Source organism: Pollicipes pollicipes, unplaced genomic scaffold, assembly GCF_011947565.3.
Source record: "Pollicipes pollicipes isolate AB1234 unplaced genomic scaffold, Ppol_2.1 Scaffold_6138;HRSCAF=7277_pilon_pilon_pilon, whole genome shotgun sequence".
Taxonomy (NCBI): Eukaryota; Metazoa; Arthropoda; class Thecostraca; order Pollicipedomorpha; family Pollicipedidae; genus Pollicipes; species Pollicipes pollicipes.
In genome coordinates, this window is record NW_023596818.1 from 24,534,419 (window position 1) to 24,552,826 (window position 18,408).

Here is an 18,408-nt window from a genome sequence, read left to right on the forward strand (position 1 = left end):
CCCATTAGCCCACCTCGTCGGCCGGGTGCGCTGCGACTCGGTCGCCCGCCCCCATCGTCGGACTCACGGTTCGGTCATGATGTCGGTGTGCGCGGCCGCTCCCCGCCTCCGTCCCCGTCGGCGCCCAGCTGGCTACTGACCGGCCGGTAGACGCTGGCCGTCGCCGTCGCAGCCGGCAAGGTCGGGCGGCGGTCATGGTGCTGCGCGCGCACGTGCGTGGCCCGCCCACCCCACGCGCCAGGACGCGGGGGTGTGTTCCTCCTGGTATCGGCGCCGGGACGGACCGACGCGCGCCATAGCCGGTGGGAAACACGTGCGCGGTACGCTGAGGCGCTTCGTTTGACGTCTGCCGCGGAGGCGCCAGTGACGCGCTTCCGGGGGGATGTCAGGACTAAGACGGGCTGTCAGTGAACACAGGAAGGTGTACTCAGAGCGTGCAACAAATGGATGTCAAAGCACTGTCATGTCCGCAATATGTTATGCATAGGTTATATTGGAACGCACGAACCCATTATGTCAAAACTTTGATTTTACGGAGCGGGAAGAAATCCCCACATCTCAACAGTAAAAAAATGTTAAACGTCACATTTGTCTTAAGGCCACATGGGTTCTGCGGTGATGCGTGCAGTTACAAATCACTGCCGTCGTCCAAAAGCCATGGCTCTCGTCATACAGCAGTCCGGCGACCACTTTCAAGATACTGTTTTCGAGAGCAGCCCCTCGGCGGACGCAAAAGCATGATTGCTGGCTTTCGCCGACCATGATCTCAGTGCAGGGTCCGCAGCGTCCCGTCGCCTGACGGTCTGTCCACGTGACCACGGATGACACCCTCTGAAGAACAATGATGAGCCAAGGGTGCCGGAACGAGTATATTGCAATTACAAATGGTATGTATTCATACTTCGTCATGGTGTGAACTACTTAATAAATGGTGTACGTTAATGGAATGCGTGGTACGCCCGATGACAGCGGAGCCGCGGTCCGTGTCCCGCCTGCACTCTCCACCGGCGCCCGCGGCCGGGGGTACACGTACATACAAGTCGCCGGCTGCCGTCGAGACAGCGCCGTCCCGGCTGACCGTGTCTCGAGACAGCGCCGTCCCGGCTGACCGTGTCCCGAGACGGCGCCGTCCCGGCCGGCCATGTCAGCCGTGACACGTTATCTGGAGTTTGCTTCCGCCACCGCTATCGCGGAGCGGCACGGCTCCCCACCTTCAGTGTCGTTCGTAATCCCCACAGCCGTCCGCAAGGACCGGGAAGTCTGAGTGCCAAGGATCACTGTATGATAACCAAGCTGTCTTGCTTCTGCACACATGCCTTTGGGTACACTGTCCTGTACGCATCCTAAATGCGTCAAGCTGTCGCGGCCTTATCAGCCAGCCTGTTGTATGGGCAGCATTGCAGCTGAAGGCCTCCGCTCGTGCAGTGAGCTGACCACGCGTCGCAGGTGCTCGCCTCAGACGGGTCATCCATCAGCCGGCGACCTCATTCAGGAACGGGAAGCGGGCTCGCCCTCATTGGCTGATGCCTCCGCCTGTTAACCACACCCACTCCCGCGTGCCCACGACGTATACACGTAAGATGTGCGCAACTACATGCAAACTTATTCACATGCGTTTGTATGAGTATGCATTAGGTAAGGATGGTAGAGTATTGGTTTGATACTTATGTTGAGCATTCTGTTAAGGATGCAAGCAATTTACGACGAAAGACAGCGCACACCTACCAGAAAGGCCGGGCCGCGCATGCACTGCGTGATTTTTCCGGCAGACGAAGTGTGAACTGCGAAGCACTCGCTTCTTTAAATATCAATATTTAGAAGCAGAACTGGTGCACCAAACAGCTCCTTTGGTACCAGCATCTAGTGGACTATCAGCTGAAAATTGATGATTCATTGCCACACACTCTTTAGCTTTCCCGCCAATGTTTGAGTTCCAAAACGCTGAGATTGATGGTACGAAACTGACAGGTAGCCTTGGAACATTAAGTACATAAGCCTTGTAGGCTGCTTTCGTGTTGCAAAGTCTAATCCAAATCCCGCGAAAACCAGCTAAGACGTTCCGGCCCGAATCAGATTGGTGGATCGCGACAGGTGCTGCAATGGCCTTGAGGTAATTTCGAAGCAAAGCAGCTGAACAAGAATGCAGTGTTGGCGTGTGACAACATTTTGTTGTTGATATGCCAAGAGCACAGAAGTTCAAAGACGTGCTACGTCCCGGACCAAGCAGCGCTGTGAGTTCCTGAGATAACAGACGTCAATTAGCCCTTTATCACGTTCCTGATAATTGTCACCTGGCGGTTATCGCACTGATTTTACAATTTCTCACCGTTCTTCAAAGGTAAACACGACGGGCTCGCAAAGAATTTCTGCATTTCCGTGCAGTTGACTGAGAATTACATTACGTCTGCGTTGCACCCTGCAGAGGCACGACACCTTTATGTCTGGCCAACGCGCGATAATAATTTTTGGTCAGCTTGGTCTGTTAAAATATTAATCATGGGCGTAGAAACGGTGGTAGGGAAAGGGGGTGAATGGGACCAAAGCCCCCATTTTTCAAGGTGAAGGTAGCAATGTTGAATTCCCCCCCCCCACACACACACCCTTTTTCAGACTTGATTTGCGTTTAGCTTACTTTTTGCGCTGCCTAAAACATGCCTTCCGACTTCCCCAGCCTGCCAGCCATCTTCCTCGATACGCACCGGACAAGACTGCTTCTGATTGCAAATTCTGAACTCCATTCTTGATTGCCATCGGAATGTCTGCATTGTTGAAAAGTAAGCCATTCTGTTGTAGCTAACGGAATCTTGAGTTCCACATAAGAGAAGAGAAAGAAGAGTTGCGTCAGTTCTTACTCTGAGCTCCCTCAAACCTGGGATGGTTTGATGGCGCGGTAAGACGCCATCAAACCATCCCAGGCGCAGCAAGGAGGCAGGGGGTAGTTGTTCACCCACCCCCCCCCCCCCTCTGCCGGCAGACAAGGAGGGGTAGGAGTATGTTTTTGCTCCTCAAAATGTATAGAAGGCGCCTTGCTCCCAAACTACAGGCATCGTAACTAACGACAGAATACCAATATTCATAACAAGGAGGCATCCATGACTGAGCTATAGAGTAAAAAATCGGGCTCAGAAGACCCTATTCTACAACAAGAAACCGGTTTTCTGGATTACGAGCCCTCCGTTATGAAAGAGGTAGCCCATGCTCTAGATTAGAGGGCCCAATGTTATGTTCAGGAAGTCACTTTACTGGCTCAAGAGGCCCTTGTATTAGGTTAGGGGGCACCCGCTAAATTAAGGAGTTCCCATTTCTGCAACAGGAGCCCTTTTTAGAATGGTAAGGCCATTTGCTGGATAATTAGAACGACCCCTACTCTGGGATTTCTATTTCTCGGTGCCTCCCATCCTTGAAACGACACTGTCCACGATGCCCCCCACCCCCACCCCGTGATGAAGCCCTGCGGTATCCCGAAGGACCCCTGGAATATCCTGCCCTTCCCCATAACTCAAAATCTGTGGCACCGGTCACATACCACAACCACTAAGGATACTAGATATACGCACTAGCATGCGTATATCTACAGACGTATAACCTTCAGATACATATAGGTACATATACTTTTTAATATATGAAGAAGCCAAATTTTGGAGAGCATTACTTCGTTTTTTAATGAATGAACTGTGAATTAGCTCCTTTCAAATGACGTAATCTGCCTCACACTGCGAGTAAATTTTACCCCATGGTGGTACAATGGTGGTATATCACATCAAGATGACAATGGGTGAGGCAAGTTGTCTCGATTTTTTGCTTGAAGTAAGCTGCATCGCGGGAAAGTCGCGCTACGCAACCATGCCACGGTCGTCGCTGCGATTTCGAAGTTCGTCGTGACTGCGGCATGACAACTTGCTGTCCTTCCATATCAGTTGGCGTCTGCTTGACAGCCACCGCGACGGCGGGTTTGTTTGCTCCGGTAGGAATTGTGGATCTGCGTAGGCGCTGTAAACGCCGACTTACTGTTTGGATAGCAATAAGTCATGGCAATCATGTCAGAGAATCACTGATACAAATCAGTCGGTGGCGTCATTGTCGGTACATTTTATTGCTGATACAACATGCTTCATGCGCATCTGATGCAAAATGTACAGCCCGGCATATTAAAAGAAAGCTATCGCTACCCCTAAGGATTTGGCAAACGGGCACCAAATGTTTTGCAGCATGTGTGGCACATGTCCATGCTTCCCACCACTAAATATAATATTAATGTTGGTCTTGCTATGCCGTAAGACCCAAGACACATTTGTTCCGCCGATCGTTAGGGTTTTCAGTGAAATGCAGCGCACATATGAAAATAACATGTGAAAATTTGGTCATGGCCCACCATTTTTGCTCGGAGCGGTGATCCCAATGATTTGTGGGCAGATGGGGTTCCCCAACAGTAGTGCTGAAGCAAAATCTCTTCCCAACAGGATTCCTACGACATTAAGTTTACTGACAATGCTCATACACGACAACAGTGCTACGCGACAAAACTTGCTTTCCAAAACTTATGCTCGTCATTACTTCTACTGCAAACACTTAAACAGTCATTGTTTGTAGACGACGTTACTTTTACTGCAAAAACTCATGCGCGACATTCGTGTCACACGATAAAACCTGTATTTGAAACATAACGCTCGTCAATACTTACTCTGCAAAAACATGCAATCATCACTAATGCACAATCTTACCTCTGCTACAAAGCCTTATACGCAATACTTGTGCTACGTGACAAAGCTTATGCTTCAACAACTTGCACCTGTTATTTTTTCTGCTGCAAAAAGTTATACAGCTATTGCACATATACTGCAGCACTTCTACCGCAAAGAATTATACTCGACATGAGTATCAAAGACATGTGGTGAAGTATTTGCTGCAGAAATAATGACTGGTCTATGTTTTGCAGTGTAAGCTTTGTTGTGTAGGACTCATGTCGCATATGAGTTTCTGCAGAAGTAGTGTGTGGATATGTGAAGACTCTTGAAGTTTTTCAGTGGCTATGTGGCGTGCTAAGTATTTGAAGAATACATTTTGTCGTGCAGCACTCATGTCGTGTCTTTGCGATAGAAGTTATGTCACGTATAAGTAAAGCCTGCAGAAGTTTGTACAATACAAGCAACGATGCGTATAACTGACGTAGCACACCTGTCGGTGGGAGTTTTTGCCATGGAACTAATGTTGTGATATCGCAAAATGTTGTTGGTTCGGAAACAATGCGATTATTTTTGCAGAACAGGAGACGGTTTTTCCCAAGACCATGTCACGTCAGAAGAATGCATGGTGGTGTTTAAGGATCCGTTGTGGTCTTATCTTCTTTTGAAGTACTGAGAAACTGCTAATGGTAGTTTTACTATTTCCGTTTTACATCTTGTTCAGGAACCTGAGAAGCGCAACGACCTTTTCAGAATCTTCTTCAAAAACGAGCCCTATATGATATACAAAAAGTGTTGTCATTTTTAAATAGGAACAAATAGCCTTGAGTCTTCTAGAAGAAAGCGCCAGCGCCTGTCTTCTGAAAGCAGGCCAGTGTTCTAAACTGCATGTTAATGGACGTACAATGTATGATATATTTGCGCGAATGGTCAGCAATGAGCCCCATAGCAACCTCAGCCCATCGCTTTGTTTATTTACGCTCCGGGACACTTGTACTTGTCAACGGCATTTCAAGGATGCGTCTGGCCGTTTATACCAGGGGGAAGGGTCTGATAAGGTATAAGGCGAGATGACATCACATTTGCTCGCTAACATCAGCAAAGGGACTTCGTTCTATCCATAAGGCAACCCCGGAATGCTTATGTGAGGAGCTTGCCGGTGCATTGCTCAATTCATTTCACATCTGGCTTGATACAGAAATATTTGGATATTTGCCAAAAGAATCTGGCTAAAAAATTCAAAGGACATGCACCCAACCACGCCAATGACTCTTGGGCACTCACACGCATGCACATGTGGGCTTGATATAGATTATGGATTCATAGTTTATGCATCATGGCAAATATTTTAGCGTGCGTTGTACCGGTATATTATAGCTGCGTATTAATGCGCTGGAGCATTTCCAGGGAGCAGGATACGCAAGAGACGGGCGTTCGCATTGCCAGTGTTTTGCCTCCATTAATATGCATGTGAATAAATGTCGTACCTTCATTAATTTGCATATGAATAAAAGTTAACAGTTAAAAATGTCGGAGTAAAGCTTAAAGATAAGTAGCTTGGAAACGCACACTGCTTTTGTAGTAGTTTTAAGGCCCTCTTTTTTACATCAATGACTATGTTGTGCGCTCGCGACAAGCCAAAAATGTTGAAAAGATGTATTTTACCCACATGACAAAGTCTTGTGCACACCCCTTGTTAAACATGGTTTATAAGTGTGTACATATGCATTACCTGTATGCATCGGCCACGCATCGCAACTGCCTCGTTTTAGTCTCCCTCAACTGACGATCATCATCAGCTAGCTAACCATCTTTAAAGCATTTATCCTAACGCAGTCACTCGCTATGCCTTAATCCTTCGCGCATCGATAGGGAAGGCCAAGTCCGTGTGAGATCACAGCTTGATGCTTTGGGGGTAGTGAAACATCGTGACATTTCTTGTCCTTTTGGTGTTTTTATTTTGTTGGAACAGGCAGAAAGTTTTGGCATCAGACAGCTTTGCAGTACCAGTGATTCTCGGATGGCAACTGTTCTCTGCGCGTATTTATTTCGGTCGCCACACGGTGAACTAAAGCGTTATCATGGTGGGAGCGTCGTTATGGCATTATCACTTCTGAAGGAGTCCGGGCTAAGGCTAAAGCCTTACATAAATATCACAGCATAAATGCAGCACTGTGGGCTGAAGGACCCGAACTGCGTCAACAAATTTAGTACTCTATTTACGCACATGTCCAAACAAAAATGATCGTTCGGTAGATCCTATCCATCTGAGGACGCACGTTTTTTTGCCTCGAAATAGGTGGTGGATAAAGCCCAGAGCGAAATATGGTTTTGAGCGTTGAATTAGTCAGACAAGCCGGGTTCTATGACGCCTTCCAAAAATTGCGACTGTTTCTTTCTGACTGATCATTCTAGGCATCATTTGAAGTCTCCGTGAGGACGCCGCCGTTTGCTGTTATCACCCTGATTATGTCAGTTGCTGACGGATGTATTCCACACATGCGGTGCGATGCGTCGTCCACGTATCTATTGACCGCCGCTCCCGCTGCCGATATCAACTTTGACCGGCGGTCGATTGACCATTTGCGGTCGATTGACTCGGCGCCTGCCTCTAGTACGTGACAAGTAACCCGTACGTGGTTCTGAGTCTCAGATCAGCTGATTGTTTGAACTGGCAGATGTCAAATGACGGGGGGGGGGGGGGACGTGAGGGTCTCCCCGGCTGGATAGCGTGCCCGCACTAAAGTACTGAATGATATGTGAAATGTGCCCTAGACAGCGCAGGTAAAGCACTTGTCTGGCTGGACGAATCGGCATTCTGAGAACAGAAACTACGACATGAGTAAAAAGTTGGTCGACTCGAAACCTACGCATTCGATACATTCGCCAAAATGGCATATTTCGCGGCTTATTCGAGACATTTCATGCATTCGCTATGCAATGCACAACTTTCCGGATGTGACAAGTGTGCCAGATGTTTCAAATCGGCTGGGAACTATTCGCGATGAATGCATCGAATGTCTCGAATGGCCGCCCATTATACCAATCTTGTTGAATGAATTAAATGTGCCGAAGGTCTCAAATCGACTGCCAACCATATACGTGAACATGTCGAATGTGACGAATGGTTCGAATCGATTTCGAAGTTTACCATATGGCCGAATCCATTGAATGTGTCGGATGTCTTGAACCGACTACCAATCTTTCGCTCGCAATTTCCGTAAACCGCTCGGATTAAATAAACACACCTGGGCGTGGGGTGGGTTTGACCGCACTGAAGGTTCTCCAATCCAACCCCGAACGGCGGGGCGCAGCTGAGCCAAACCGTTTAAGTGCTGGGAAATTGAACTGCCGGTCTCTTGCTATCAAGACATTCGATGGACCTTGTAAGGTTGCTGACCCGTGGCCGGCCAAAGCCAGGCTATCGCCGTCAGCAAAGGTGATTCCTGGGGTGTCGTTCAATCTGATGTAACAACGGGTGTCAAACAAGGCTAGACATACTTGATATAGTCGCTGAATGATTAAACAGTTGTTGAAGATCGCGACCAATTCCGTTGGCCTTGGGTCAGGAGTAAAGGTTAAACCAGGGTCAAAACCATATCGCTCTCTTGCTGAACAATTTGCTTGTGAGGAAGTTTTTGAGGTTCATTTCTAATGTATTGATCACAGGGATGTCAACAGACATCTTATTTTAACTTTATGACGGTTAAAGTAGGATACTGGCCTAAAGTGACCCATGAAACCTTGTTTAAAGAGCACACTGCCTATCTAGTCCTTGGTGCTTTTTCGTCCCTGAAACTAGTACCGTTCGCGGAAGGCCTCTCGCAGTCATGGCTTTCTGGTCGCCGTTGTTGGCCGCCGTGGCTGCCGGCACATGCTCCAACGTGCTGACGCCCTCGAAATACTTACTCAGTGTGAATCGTTAGCTTGGAATGGCTGAGAGCCACGCGGTCGACGCATGAACAGTTAGTACAGGTAGTTCTATCTTACGAGGGAACGCACAAATCACTGTACATGAGTTTGGTTTTGTCTGGCTTAACTTGATATGTCCACTGTTCTTCTGGTATGGGTAGTTCTATTTTACAAGGGAAAGCACAGATCACCGTACATGAGTTTGGTTTTGTCTGACTTATCTTGGTGTGTCCACTGCTCTTCTGGCAGATAGTTCTATTACAAGGGAAAGCACAAATCACTGTACATGAGTTTGATTTTGTCTGACGCAAATGAATATGTCCACTGCTCGTCTGCTACAACATGCGGCAAATTGACTAATGAATCGCAGCTTTACGAGAGAGAACCACATGGCCGGTGCCTGAAAGCTCACTGCATTCAGTTACATGAAACGCCTATTTTCTCCGATGACGCTGATTTGAGTCAAATACTACGAATCGCGTCCACATATCCACATTTCAACCCATTCCCTTCCGAATACATCAAGCCATCCTGTCATTTAATGCAACACACCGTCTGACATAAACGTATATTGATGAGCCTTCGCGTTAGATGACAAAACATTAACGAATGCCGCCGCAGCATTTTTCGAGCAATATAACTCGAACATCGAGAGACAGCTCGCACACTCGACTTACACCAACTGACATCCACCGTTCGCTCTAACGTCGCAAAAAATGTGCTAAGGTCACGGTCCACCTCAGAACGCGTGTTTACACAGAAATGAGGGGGCCGGGGGCTCTGGACGCAGGACACACACCAGCTGTGACCACCCAGCGACGAGCACGGGTCTGGGGCCGACGGGGCGGTACATTGAAATCTCTGTTGGCCAGCAACGTAGATAAAGCATGACGACACGCATCACGGCAGCGGCGCCTCTGCAGCCTGGTGTCAGGGACAGAAACGGCACCAGCATCAAAGCGGACCGGAAACCCACATGGATGGATCACGAACTGCCGGAACCCTGCCGGAACAGTTCCGTTCCATGGTACGAAACAGGACAGGGATGTAGCGACAGACGCCATGACCGAGTACCCGGCAGGCCCGATCACACACAAGCATATGCTACCGTGTCAGAGCCACCCGACAGCGAGCGTGCCTCGGGGAGCGCCACTCCGCGGCGCCACACGCCGCAACGGGGCCGACCGCGCACCTCTGAGCGACCGGCGGCCGGCGGCGGTCGTCCCCACAGCGGCTCACACCAGCCACACTCGACCCGGCTGCCGGCTCTCTGCCGGACACCCACCCCGGCTGTTCACCGCGATGAGCACCCCGGCACGCCGGCCAGCGCCACCTCTCGGCCTCGCCGTCCGTCACCGCCAGGCGCCACCTCTCGTCGCGCGCCAACGGTCGCCGCCACCTCTCGCCCATCACCGGCAGGGCGAGGCGTCGCCGCCGCCGCTGCCCTGCACCACTGCCAGGAACTGGTTCAGGAAGAACACGTCGCAGTCATCCTCCCGACACATGTCGCGCACCGGTTTCGTGCTGCCGTACGGGTTCTTGGCCGGCTCGAGCCGCGTGCGCAGGTCCGGCACGGCGCGCTCCAGCTGCGCCAGGTCCCGGTCCAGCTCTGTACGCGTGTACGCCGTCAGGATCAGAGGCACGTCGTCGTGGCGCACGAGGAACGGCAGCGACTCGCGCCACGTGTCCTCCTCGCGCTCGGCAAACTCGTGGATGCCCGAGTTGAAGCAGACGACGACGTCGGGTCGCGTCCAGTGCGGTCCGCGGCAGTAGGCGTGGTAGGTGGTCGGTCGCATCTCGTGCACCACGTCGCGCTGGCGGCGCGTGCAATCCTCGCAGCGCGTGGCGCCCGAGTCCTCGACGGCGCCGGCCATGTCGCGGCCGCAGCCGCGGAACAGCTCCGGACCGACGAACACCAGACGGATGGCCCTCAGCGCCGGCAGTCGGTGCACCAGGTACTCCCACTTGATGATGCCGAGACACTCGACCAGCATCTGGGCGCCGACCACGTGCACGGTGAGCCGCTCCAGCTCCTGGACGGGCCGGCCGGCCGGCAGCCGCTGCAGCGCGTGCAGTACCGTCAGCGGGAAGCTGAGCCGCTCGGTCAGGAACGCGATCAGCACCGGGTCGACGTAGGCGCCGTCGGGCACCGCCTCGCGCTCCGCCAGTATCTGCGAGCTGAGCATGGTGACGATGTCGGCCGGCAGCGGGGCGTACTGCTCGTCGACGTCCGGCAGGATGGGCGGGTCGGCCAGGCCTAGGCGCGCCTCGTAGCGGTCGCAGGCGAGCGCCAGCCGCAGCGACTCGCACCAGCGGCCGTGTCGCGTCGCGTCCTGCGCCGCGTGCTCGGCGCCACAATAGATGGCCGAGTGGCAGCGCCGGCACTCGATCTGCTCGGCCGGCCGGAAGCGGTGGCAGCACTCGCATACCGGCGGGAAGAACAGCATCTCCTTCTCGTGCTGGCGCAGCTCGCGGCCCAGCATGAGGCGCAGCGCCAGCGTCTGGCTGGCGCGGTGACGCAGCCACTCCTGCCCGTCCACGATGCCGGCGCCGTCCGCCAGCACCGAGCTGCCGTCGTCGTTGCGCAACCTGCAGACGGCGACCGCAGACGTTACCATCAATGTGGACAAATGGTGATACACGACAGCCAGGCGCACCGCAATCGCGGAGAGCGTACCGCTGGCAAACGCGGGCTTCATGCGCTGACTGATTTGCTGACAGCTCATTGACTATAACTCTGAAAAGGTCGCTGCTTCACAGCGACAGGTAAAATGCCGAGCTCGAAAGGCCTTACATACACCATGCCTCTATTGTGTGAATTGAACACTATAAGCTGCATGCCAAGTTCAAACTTAACCCATGTCAGGAACGACGACACGACCATGAACATATCAGGGGTCGATCCGCACCACTGCATGCCAACTTTGACACTGGAAAGACATCACTGCTTGGAACACAATGTTATGGTGGAATTTATTAATACGCCCCAACCACGTTTGGCATCAGTTTGATACTGGCCTGCCACCTCACTTTTTGCAGATGGTCTTGTGGAGAGGCCAGTCGAGCTTCTGGTGCTCCTTGCTGCAGTACTTGATCATGCGGCAGTTGGCACAGCGGCTGAGGCTGCCGCCGGGCGGCGGCGTGGCCTTGCAGACGAAGCAAGCGCCGGGATAGTAGTGCGGTGGAACATCCAGCACCTCACCACCACCACCACCGCCGCCGCCCTCCTCCGCGACCTCCGCCGACATGGTGCTCCTACGGAAACACTGTGGGGCACCCCAAGGACACCGCCCAGTCAGACCATGTGCTCACCCATCAGACCTGACGAACAGGAACGCTGAGCACGGTCTGTCCGACCGACTCAGGTCAGGTGGATGATGGTCATCAGAGCTTAATGGCGCGCCGACCGACTGACTCGGGTCAGGTCGTCTGACCAACTGACTCGGGTCAGGTGGGTGATGGTGATCGGAGCTTAATGGCGCGCCGACTGCGAAGTAATTTTGCGCCCCTAGTTGTTGGATCTTTTAACACTTAACTGCGCAATTTGTTACCTTACATGACTTTTCTGTTGATGGTATGATTTACAATGTCTGTAGAATGTAAAGAACCCAATGTGTTGAGAGATAAGATATCTTAACTCGCCGGCAAATAAAAGTGGAAATGAAACCTCCATTGAGTTTTTATATTTGGCCCTGTTTGAGCAGCTAGCCATGCTAACAGGAAATCCTAATCTTACAGATTTGGGTCAAAAAGTGCAATAGCACATTCTTCTGGATGACAAATTCAGTCTATGCTACTTATCCCACATTAAATGGAACAAAGTCACATTCTATACACAAAGAAAAGACACCAGACTGAGCAGTATGACAAGGTGGGATCAAAATAATGCATGGATTAGAGCATACATAATCACAACTTGTAACAGATTCAAATGGATGCTGGTTATATAGTCACTTTGATAAGTTTTCACCTAACTTTTTTACTTTCACTCTGACAGCAACATCTTAGGGTAATAAATTATGCCAACATTAGAAACTTCAGCAAAGGAGGCATTCTTTTACTTGCATGTACACCAAATACTTTCTACAGGTAGCAATGGCCTGAATTGCTCAATAGGGAGAAGGCAAGCTTTGCAGAGCTACAGGCTACAAGCTACATGCATGTCAAGCTCTACCCATTATCCTATACAGGTAATGATAATTAAGTCATGGGTGGAATGGTGTTTCCATCAACAAAAAGGTTTTAATTTCACCCACAAAATGTTGTGACCTTCCTTTATATTTTACTAAAACTTGTAGTCCAGTCTGCACTTTTAGCTACACACATTTCTGCAAATTTCACCTGAACACAAAATGACCACCATAAAGTTGGGTATAATGCCATGTTTATGGCAGCACTTTGTACTGTCCCCCCATATTTATTACCCTGGGCAATTGCATAATCTGACTTTTCCCTGACTCTCCATGGGATTGTAATTCCGGTGGCTCTCAAACTGCAGAGGCAACCAAAACATTTGCTTTAATTTTCCAAATTATCTGAAATGGAGTCAACTAAGTAAGAAACAGACCCAGAATCAAACCATGTCTCCTTGTCACACTGTCAGCTCATATTGAGCTAAGCTTCTGTAAATCAGTTAGTATCAATCCTATGCATTATGAGGCATTCTTGAATTAAATTTGGCTGCATCCAAGTCATGAGGCCCAACTCATAGCATAGTCCAATCTGTGTGCTCAAGTGCATCTCAAATAGCAACAAGTATTCCCAATGCTTTGCATATATTCATCTGCACATTTACAGCATTTTCCTCATTCTCTAACAACAAACTTAAAGTTTTAGTCGCCCTATGCCCAGGAAGAATGTGTTGATACCCACTGGCCTTACTATTTATTAGAATCACCCAAAAAACTGTTTTCTCATGTTATTCTGCACTATTCCACAAAAATCAAAGCTAACTTGTTTATTGTTAGGATTCCCACAAAAAGGGTTGAAGCTTTACTCAGGTACGCTGATGCACCCAACTGAGCCATAATGAAAGCAAAGACGTGCTAATTCTCCAGCTGAAAATCCCATCAATCAAATGGCAGCGAACAAATCTTAAAAACCTGGAATACGTGCCAGTTTAGTTTCCAGGATCGCCCACATGTAGGCATTCCACATGCAACAGACACGAGGGAGGCTTTCCTAGGAACTTATAATGCTTACCTATGCTTCTTAAAGTGCGGAGGCCAATATTTACACTTAACACTGATATCATGAAATTGGTCGCATATTAAATACTACTCTTGAGGAAACCGAACAACCGGCTGGACGCGGCGCAGGAAACACGGAAGACCGCCCGTGCAAACCCAAGGTTGTGTTTAATACGAAGTCAATGCAGGCTGTTCAGCATTTTATGGAAACATCGCTGCACTGCTTAATCCATGCGGCGTAATCCTTACCTTACCTTATGGTGATCGGGAATTTTAAAAGGCCACTAGGCCTGTAGGTCCCGGTCTCATCAGGCTTCCGGTCCGGTAACCGAACAGCCTCAAATTATGGGTAGATTTAGTTCGGGACGTCATACATGATGTCAGCCAAGCGCATACCAAGCCTAGACTTGAACTGTTTAACTGAGGTTGGCGACACGACCGGGTGTGCAAGGGCGCTCCAAACGTTGACGACCCGCGTGCTGAACGAGTTACGACGGACGAGAGTCCTAGCTCTAGATTTTCTCAGCTTCCATTGGTGTCCTCTTGTCGCCTCCCAGTAACGCCTTGTCGGGAGCTTCCCTTCCGACAGCGACATACCTGCGTGAAACAGCTGGTACACTGTTACCATGTCTCCCCTGCGACGACGGTAGTACAGCGAGGGCAACTGAAGGAGTCTGAGCCTCTCAGGGTGTGGCTGGCGCCTCACTTCAAAGACAAGCCGGGTGGCTCGTCGCTGAACCCGCTCCAGCCGCTTCTGGTCCAGTTTGCCGAACAGGGCCCCAGATTACGGACGTACTAAGGATCTTAAAGAGCAATGGCAACGTGCGAGCATCGATGTTGGCAAAAGACCGCTTCACGACCGCCAGCATCTGGTTGACCTTGGAGCCGTCTGCACGTGGAACTTGAGCCGGTAATCCACGAAGATCCCGAGGTCCTTCTCGGTGGACTCGGCCGCGATTTCGGCGCCGTCCAAGAAGTAGGTCAGCCTCGGGTTGCAGTTCCCGATGTGCATTATTTTGCACTTTGCTGCACTGAAGGGAAGCAGCCACTCCCTTGATCACTTGGCCAGGCCGTCGAGGTCAACCAGCAGAGGTGAGTTAGTCAGGGGCCTCGGGACACGACAGTAGACCTTGGTGTCATCAGCGAACATCCTGACCAGGCTTCACACTTGTTCTGGCAGATCGCTCACGAAAATTATGAACAGCGTTGGTCCAAGCACTGATATTTGCGGGATGTCGCTGACGACGTCGGTCCAGTCCGACTTCGAGCCCTGGACCCACACTCTCTGCATCCGGTGGGTAAAAAAAGCCTTGGTCTAGCGTAGCAAATTACCTCTCACACCGTAAGCACGAAGCTTGGAGAGCAGACGGTTATGAGGCACAGAATCAAAGGCTTTGCTAAAGTTCAGGTAGGCTATGTCCAGCGGCTCTCCATCATCTACCGCGGCGCTGTAATCTTCCATGACCTCTAATAGCTGGGTGATTCAGGACCACTTGGAGAGAAACCCATGCTGGGCTGCATGAAGAAGTCCAGACTCCGAGAAGTGATTACGTAGGGCATCACGGACGAAAGTTTCGAGTATTTTGGGGGAATGGCAGTGAGGCTCACTGGACGGTAGCTCGCTGGAGATTGCCGGTTACCCTTCTTAAAGATCGGGACTACGTCACCAAGCTTCCACTCCTGGGGGAGCCTTCCGGGTGCCAAAGATTTTCGGAAAAGCATGCTGAGGAGCGCTGCCAGGGCATCTGCGGACTCACGAAGAAGCCTTGGGTGGACATGGTCTGGCCCAGGTGCGCTCGAGGTCTCCAGAGCAGCCAATTCATTCGCCACTGGCTGGGTAGAGATGTCCACGTCGTCCAGAAAAGGTCCAGTAAAGTTGCACGACAACACAGGCATGGCACTAGTCCCTTCGTCCGTGAAAACACTGGCGAATAATTTACAGAGGACATTGGCCTCCCCTTCGTTACTGCTGGTCAACACTCCATCATCGTCAAGGAGGTCTTCTACCCTGCATCTTGTGCGTAGTCTTGAGTTGGCGTACCTCCAAAAGGCCTTGGGGTTTCTTTTAAGGTCCGCTTCTAATTTCATCTCATACTCTTTCCGAAGGTACCTGGTCAACTTCCGAAGGTCATTGCGACATCGCACAAACCTGGCATGGTCCAGAACATCCTGAGTCCGCGTGTACGTACGCCATAGTCTTTCCTTGGTTTTCTTTAGTTGCGTGACCCTTGGGTTCATGCGCAAGTTCTTCTTAGGTTTAGTCCTTCTCTTGACGGAGCAAACTTCAGTATCCCTGGCGATTCTCCCCTTGAAGAACTTATAAGCATCTTCGAGGCTGAGGTTCTCCATCAGGGACCAGTTCATTCACCTGAGGGTGGCAGCCAGATGCTCGTAATTCGTGTGTGTGTCAGCTGGCCAGGACGAGGAGTTTCCAGCACCGAGTAGCAGACCAAGGTGTACCTGATTATCACATTGTCACTGCTACCTAGCCCAGGCAGGTATTCGATTTGGCTCACCATGCCCTCCTCGTTTGTGAAAATGAGATCGAGAACGCTAGGCGCTTCGCCAACCCGGTAGCGTGTTGGCTACCGGACATACTGGAACAAAAGACACCCCTGGATGGTGTCTATCAATGAGTGGTTTGCGTGACTCTCTGGAGCTGATGACCACTCTGTTGCCCTGTCAGTCAGAGGCAAGTTAAATTTGCCTACAACCATCAGGTGAGAAAACTGGGCTCTGCATGGTCTCTGAATAAGGTCTCCCAATTGGCCTACACTATCTTGGATGTTGCTGGATAGACTTCTGCATATGCAGCCAAGTAACAGGGCGTCGTTCCCACTCCAGGTCATTTTCAGCCACACTTACTCCAGAGAAACTGACACAAATGAGTGTTCAGCTGTAATTAGTAAGTTGAACACATAGACACAAATGCCTCTCCTACCACGAGATCCGAGGTTGGGTAGAGATAGATTAAAGTTTGTGTGCAGGGTGTACCCAGAAATCGATAGGAGAGATGGTGTAATAGGAAGCTTCTGGGCATTGGGGAGGGCTTCGGTCAACAGCATGATATCTGCCTTATGGTCAGAAATAAGCATACATAAATCATCCCTTTTACTAAGGAACTGGTCTGCATTCGTGCACAATACCTTCAGACCTTGCTTACCCCTGCACTGAGGAGCATTATGTAGTCATTGTGGACCTATGGAGCCAGCATCACCCTGAGCCTGAGTGTGTTTATGCATGGATGCATCCTGAGTGACTGAGGTCACTGTGGTGCTATCAGTCCTGTCAGGGCCCCTAGAACCCCAAGGGCCCTTAGTGAGGTGACCCTCAACACCCCCACCAGCAGGGCCTAATAAAGGGGGGGGGGGTGCATCCTGCTTGAGTGCCCCTGGTGTTTTCACTTGGGATCGTTGTAGTTGGTCCAGAGGCAAGCGGAAGAATCATGCTGGTGCCTCTGAGACCACCAGATGGGCAGCCTGCTGGAGTTGATGATATTTCATCCCTTTGCAGGGTAGCTGGAGCTGCCGCTGGTACAGTAGAGTGCACCATACTGGTACCTCTGGGTCCATCAGCCACTTGTGACAATGGGGCACTCTGCTTGATGATCTTGCCCTGCATGATCAGCTCACCTGCCTCCCTTCTTCTGAAGATTGTCTCTCGGCTTCTTATCCTTTTCCCTCTCTTTGCCGGTTCTGTCCTGGGAAATGAATAACCTATTCCATTTGCTACTATGCCGCAGGTGCGGGGCAAGCTTCAGGAGCTCAGCTCTGGTCTTCTGTGTTTCAAGTGTCGCTATCATCAGCACTATGCTTACCTGGAAGCTTCTTCGTTCACAACATAATCGTTCGTTCGTTCGTTCGTACCGAACATATCACACAATCGTTCGTAACATAATCGTTCACAACAAAATAAAAATGGGTGGCACTAGTGTGCTGCCAAAAAAGCGCCGTAACGTTTTCTGTTACCGTTGTATAAGCGTGGAAGCGGTGATTCAGTGAGTGCCATCGCACCCACGGATGTCGATTTGTATTACTCTGAGTGGCCCACTGGTCCGCGCCATGTCCAGCTTGCCCCTCCACGAAGGGAGCTTTAAGTTATCTCGATTTTGACGAAGGTTTCCTGTACCCAATTGTCTCACAGATAACGCAAGGAAAAAGTAAGCTGCGGTGTGACATCCAGCCGAGTGTAACTGAATGAACTTATCACACTTAGAGATCCGAGTTTGTACCGTGTTTGCTTCAATATTTCCTGCTGCTTTCTGCAAGTGGGATGTTTTTAAGAACATGATGTATATTTTCTTGTTGGCTCCGGTTTAGTTTCGTGTTATTTTCTGAGTGTTTTGTCATTATTCAGTGATGTTGCAACTTGTACAGATTGCAACAAGCTGCGTTATTCTGCGGCAATGGCTTGATGGCTTGAAACGGCTCGAAAATCGGAAAATGAAAACATCAGACAAATATTAGCACCCAAACTACGTAACGTATTTACTGGTCGTCTACGTTAGGAAGAATGAAATGAACTGAAATATGCCGGCGTCGACTTCGATGTGAATGTTCAGTGGAGCGGTTGCGGAATCTGACGATTCGAACCAGTCAACTAAACCGACAGCAGTAATCGTCCGA

At 50.4% G+C, this 18,408-nt stretch overlaps 1 protein-coding gene across 1 annotated transcript; it reads right to left on the reverse strand.

Moving 5' to 3' along the window:
• Positions 1-9,155: 9,155 nt before the first annotated feature.
• LOC119106335 (putative protein MSS51 homolog, mitochondrial) lies at positions 9,156-13,858 on the reverse strand. The gene is made up of 3 exons (XM_037229953.1): positions 13,797-13,858; positions 11,625-11,860; positions 9,156-11,183 (listed from the first exon to the last, which is right to left on the reverse strand). The coding sequence occupies exons 2-3, from the start codon at positions 11,840-11,842 to the stop codon at positions 10,004-10,006; spliced, it is 1,398 nt and encodes a 465-aa protein (XP_037085848.1). The 5' UTR covers positions 11,843-11,860; positions 13,797-13,858; the 3' UTR covers positions 9,156-10,003.
• Positions 13,859-18,408: the final 4,550 nt, after the last annotated feature.